The sequence below is a fragment of the Neopelma chrysocephalum genome, unplaced genomic scaffold, assembly GCF_003984885.1.
Source record: "Neopelma chrysocephalum unplaced genomic scaffold, ASM398488v2 Primary Assembly neopelma1_71, whole genome shotgun sequence".
Taxonomy (NCBI): domain Eukaryota; kingdom Metazoa; phylum Chordata; class Aves; order Passeriformes; family Pipridae; genus Neopelma; species Neopelma chrysocephalum.
The window spans coordinates 9,527,836-9,533,835 of NW_020897731.1; the positions used below are offsets into that span (position 1 = coordinate 9,527,836).

Genomic DNA, 6,000 nt, shown 5'->3' on the forward strand with positions numbered 1-6,000 from the left:
AAAAAAGAAAATTGCCTTTTAGGTGACCAAAAGAAAGTTCCACTGCTTCATGTAGTAAATCATTTTACTGCTGCCCTTTTATATTTAATACCCTTCCGCAGTACACATTTATCTCTACACTAGCAAAGTGTACTCATTGATTTCCTATGGTCTCTCTGGAAGAAGGTTCTGCTTCCCTGATGATGAGTACAAAGGGTGGATGACCCCATTCTCATTCCAATGCAAACCCTGCACTTTTACATTTCTGCTTAGACCACATGAGCATTTGACCAGCTAAGAACTCCCTGCCCTCTTCTTCAGAACACATTGCTAGAACTACTGACATTTTCTCCTGAACACAACTGTATTTTTGAAAATCCCATCTTATGTATAAAGCACTAAACTGCATTAGTTCATCACAGTCGTAACTGTAACTTACAATTTTCACATGAGCTTTTCCTCTAAACTAAGATATGACAATAATATCTTGACCATTTTCTGCACGTGCTTTAAACTTGCATCATTGTGCTCTACTGTATAAACTATTTAGCTGGTTTGCTCTGGGCCATGAAAAAATGTTTTTTTCCCAGTTTAAACCATGCTTTTTTTGCTAAACAAGCCTGCTGTTGGAATACAGTTTTCAAAGTTACTGTGTTGAATGACCAATTAAGGCATTAATCTCTGAAAGAAAGAGAATCATGTTTAACAATATTTTTTTAAAGTCTATTACCTGCTTTTATTAAACTACACCTTTCTCATTATGCTATCATTTATCTTCTGCTGGGATGTCAAGAAAATAGGTCTCTTCAGTTTCACTTTCATTTTTACTGCTGTTTTCTCAGCTTTGGGAATGAACACCCCTTGGAAACAGAAAAGTCAGAAAAATTTCAACTCCAAGATTCACTCTTTTCTAAAATTACCACACATTTTCTACTAATACTAAACCTGGATTGCCTTTTTCTCTTAACTAATTTAGTTTTGACGGCATTCTTTAAATTTGCAGAGATATTACAGGCTCTGCTAAAATGTCACTGAAGTAGAATGATGGTTTTATTCCATTGGTTTTCACAGCCAAATAACGTAAAACTATTGACTGAGTGCTCTTCCATTGAAGAAAAACATCTCCAAAACCATGAAGTGCACTGTCCAATCTTGTGCAGATTGGTATCTCTCATTCAACATCTCCATACACACTCATACTTAGTATATGCTACATACATGCAGTGCATTAACATGAACTAATCTAGCATATTTCTAAACTCGCACAGACTCTGAGTTCTATTATTCAAATTTAAAAAAAATAAAAACAAATTAAAAAAATCCAGAAACCATGGAAACAAAAGTAAGTCAAAAAGTCTCAGTGACTACGGACCAAAACAGAAGTGGCCATTGGATTTACTCTAGGTAAAAGAAGAAAATGCATAAAAACAATATACTACACACAGTCCAGCTCCCCAAAATACCAGCAGAAAGCTCTGGCTGCATTGGGGTACTTTTGTCCCTGTATATGTAAAAGACAAAGAGCCGAGCCACAAGGCTGGCTCTTAGCTTTGTCTTTCACTCACTCATACTTCCACAATACATTTTGTCAAACTATGTTGTATAATGTACTGCCATGTTTGAAAACACAGGACAAAGAAATGGCGCCAGGTAATAAGTCCACAGCTGAGTGTTACAGGGAAAAATCTCTGAAATAATGGCATCAATCAGGCAGCATACACCTCTCAATTTACTTCTACACTGCAAGGATTTTGAGGTCAAATTAAAATAAGTATCCAGATTTATGTGTTAGTCATAGGATTTCATTCATGAACTACATTCAAATGATTTTCAAGCACTTCCCAACCACATAGATTAGTAACACAATAACGTATCCAATTCTGAACTGGAGAATGAGAAATAATTAATACAAATAATGCTGCCAGTTCAGCATGGACAGGTTATGCCCAAGAATATTACTGCTCTTGCAAGGCTGAATACCCTCTCTGCAGTACTTAGGAATTGCTGCGTTTTACTCATGACTACTAATTAAGAAACAGATGTAAAGAGAATTTCCAGAAGATATCTTCAGGAAGGTTCCAGCAAAAATAAACTAATAAGCTTTATTTTATAAAGTAAAGAACTAAAAGTAGAATGTTAAGAAGGTCTAAAAATGCGGATTATGGAATGAATCAACAGGAAATATGATGGATATTGCTTCACCTCAGGTTTACACACATTGGCAAGACAACACAGGTAAGCTTATGCAACCGCAGTTCAAAGATCTCAAGATTTAAGTCTACAAGTTTGTCTAGTCCAGAATTTAGCATAATGGTTAAGTCCCTGTACTATAATAACTACAAAAAATAGAGAGCAAACTTCAGGAGAATACTCAATATTTTGGAGTTATCCTTAGTAATGCAAAGTCTTAGTTGTAACTAATACAGAACCTTATATTCTGGAAGACTATCTCAGAAATTGATCCAAAACAGACTTTATAAAGTTTCTAGACACGATTTTTCCAATACAAGCTTTTTGTGATGCACTTTGGATTTTAATATGCAATGGAAAAGTTCCTTCCAAGAATACTGCCAACAAATCACACATATAAGCTTGTGCTTAAAAATGAACTGCAATAATGCACCAAAAATATAAAAGCTGAAATACATCTCAACCTCCCTGAATTATAAGGCAAACATTCGATCTCTCTTTCAAAGATGCCGGATCATATATTATGCTTCTAGAAGATGTCACTGTTCTCTTTAACCTGACTGGTTCCATTGTTAAGTCTTATTTTGCTTACTTATACTCTCATTAAAGCCTTGAGATGCCAGGAAAAGATTCTTTTTAGTAAGCTATGGCTGAGCCACTATTGATATTATACAAGGGATCCTTTTACCTCGTACTAGATGTTGAGAGTGCATCATATTGATCTAGGAATAAAAAACTATTTTTCCAGTAGTCAACCCATCTTCTCATCTCAGCACTTTGTTTTAAAGTTTTTCTGTTTGCTGGTCTGTTTTAAACAGAGTATAGAAGACAAAATCTATTTTGGCTATGTTGCTATATTTAGCAAGAAGAAACGGTTTCCAAGCTTTTTTTTTTTTTAATGCAATTCAGGTAAAAACAAACAAACACGAATATGGCTGGCTGTCAAATCTAAGCCAACTCTGCCTTTTTAAGTGTTAAAACTTGTGAGAAAAAGCTATTTGCAGCAAAATCCCATATTCATTTTTATTTCATATTCAGACTAACATCTTACTGCTAATCCTCAGCTGGTGAATTTGACTGATGTAAATGCTAACGTAATACGCAAAAGATGAAAATAGAAAGGAGCCTTGAGCACCAGAAAGAATATGTGTCTTAAAAATTCTTCTCATCTTCACCCTGGAAAGTCTTGCAAGCTCATCTGTTCCCGTTGTAATGCTATGTAATGATTACACCTTCTCCTTCGAAACGCCTTTCCTAATCATGCATATTTAATTCAACTTTGTGTATATACCCTACAGTTTGTATAGTCCTTCTATAAATAGACCTTCTGCATCCTGAATTATCTCCCGCGTTTTCCCTTAGATACAGTTCAACATCGGTATTTAGAATAGATCAACTCTAGATTTGCCAGCAATTCTTCCTGCTTCCATTGTGATACAGGCTTGCTCTCCTGAAAGGGGATGTAAGAGAACCTATCATTTCACAATGCTATCCTTTCACCGAACTGTTTCGCTACAGAATGAAACTAACTTTAGATAAAGGAGCTGGTTTAAACCTGATTTTATTGTCTGTGTTCCTAACCATTTTCTCCCTCTGATGGTTTCAAAGCAGTCTTTCCTATGACTGCCTGGCTTTTGTACCAGGCATGAGCCTTTCTTAAATCCCAGTGACTTGCACGGGTTCGCATTTAGCAGGATGATAACGCACGTTCTGTGCTCACATAAACACACTGGCACCGGTGTGTACCCTCGGTACGTGCAGAGGAACACACACACCCGGCGCGGGCTCGGTCGCACCGGCCACCCCGAGCCGCGGCGAGCGCGGCGCGACCTCCCGCCGCAACCGGCCCCGGGCGGCCGGGCAGCCGAGCGCCGGGGCCGAGAGTCCGGGCAGCCGAGCCGCCCTCCCGGCCCCGCCACGGGCCGCCGGCCCCGCGCACCTGCCGCCCGCTGCCCCGCCGGGTGCGGGGCCACTGGCGGCCCCGGACGGCTTCCCCAAGCCAGAGGGGCTCCGGCGCGCCCGGGAGTCGGCGGTTCGGCGCTGGTTCTGCGTTTGAGGAGCGCCTGGTCCCCACACGAGCCCTCCAGTCCTCGGCGCACGCCAGCCTGACTTGTTCCCCGCCGGGAAGGCTCTCCCCGGCCGGGGCGGCACACCCGGCAGCTGTGCCCGGCACGGGGCGGGCGCCTGCCGAGATGGGCCCGGCGGGGGTCCGCTCGCACTCGGGACACAGATATTGGTATTTATTTATTTATTCGGCTGCTTCGGACGAGCCGGTTGTCAGGGCTCCGGAGCCCCACCGCCCCCGGCCGCTGCCGAAGGGCGGCCCCGCTCCTCGCCGTTCGGCGTTCGCAACTCCTGGAGCGGGGAGGTGCGCACGGCTTCCCGATGCCTCGCCGTGAGGTGCAACCTCAGACTGGCAACTACTAGTTTGGGGGGTTCAGTGCCCTGCACAGCCGCGCCATGGGCTGCACATTTTCCCCTGAGCTCAGCGGGCTCTGCCCCCGCAGGGGGGGAGTGGGGAGGTGACCCCCTCACTCACCCCCCGGCTTTCCCGCCCCCCCGCGGGCACCGCCGCCCACACAGCCCGGGGCGCCTCTCGCCCGCTCCGCTGCCCGCTTCCATCCGCTGCCCAACTTTTCCTGTCACGCCAGCGCCAGAAACCCCCTTCCCCACGCACGCACGCACAGACACACACCGGTGTAGTTTATAAATGACAGTTGCCTGTAGACTTTCACCAGACAAGCAGCGGGGGCAGCAGACTACAACAGTTATTTAATTAAAGGCGCTTCGGAGGCTCCCAGAATAGCTCTCTACCTCTGAGGCGCGAATTCTGGTTTCCCCCTGCTCTCCCCCACCGCCTCGCCAGCCGCCCCCCGCTGCCCGAGCCCCGGCGCGGGCGGCAGGGACGGACCCGGCCGGCGTTACCCGGCTGCGAGCTCCGCATTGCACAGTCATCAAAGTTAAGTGCGGGAAGGGGGGGTCGGGAGTGAATCAGGAGGAGAGACGGGTGAGCCGAACTATTTCCACTTAGGCAGGATCCGAAATTTTTACGGGGCAGAATGCGTATGCAGCCATTTCCGAGGGAGGGGGACACGGCTGCGGTGGGGTCCCCCTCGCACGCAGCCTGTGACTCGCACCCTGCTCCCTCCGCCCGGCAAACTCGCCCGGCTGCCTCGCTGCGATCCCTCAGCGCAGCCGAGGGCAGGCTCAGGGCACTCCACTCGAGTTGCCCGGCTGAGCCCCGAGTTGCTCCCGGGCATCGCGCACCACTCCGTGGGCTACAGCTCCCGCTCCTCAGCTCTCCTCACGCTCCTCTTCCTCACGGGAGGGGCGGAGGCGGAGGGAAGGGGCCCGAAAGGCTCAAGGGAAAAGGCTCTTTTCTGTCATTTCTTTTCTCGGCTAATTCAAACCCTCCCGTCCCCACAACACAAATACACGCTGAACAGAAATACTTCCAGACCCTTCCTGCACGCACTGGCACCACCTTCGTCTCCCTCGAGCACCCGGGCGGGCGCAGCCGCGGCGAGCGCGCAGCACCGGCCACCTCTTACCTGGTTGTAGGAGGTCTCCCAGGAGGAGGTGTAGTTGTAAAAGAAGGAGGAGAAGCAAGCGTCTTCCGACAGCCCGCAGCCAGCCATCCTCTGGGCGCAAAACCTCTTCGGGAAGGCGCGAGCAGCCCTCGCAAACTCTTGCCTCTTGCGGGGTCGCTGCCGCCGCTGGCGCTGCCCCCGCGGAGTGGTGCCGACAGCTTCGCGCTGGCGGCGGCCGGCGCGGTGCGTGCGGGGCAGCGGGGCTGGAAGGACGGAAGAATGGATGGAGGCGCGGGTACCG

The 6,000-nt window shown here is 47.3% G+C and overlaps 1 protein-coding gene across 1 annotated transcript in view; it reads right to left on the minus strand.

The window, feature by feature from the left end:
- Positions 1-6,000, minus strand: part of PPARGC1A (PPARG coactivator 1 alpha) — a 373,942-nt gene extending 367,942 nt beyond the window's left edge. Inside the window, exon 1 of the mRNA XM_027686341.1 lies at positions 5,721-6,000. Coding sequence (XP_027542142.1) covers positions 5,721-5,807 — 87 coding nt within the window. The 5' untranslated portion in view covers positions 5,808-6,000. The remainder of the gene's footprint in view (positions 1-5,720) is intronic.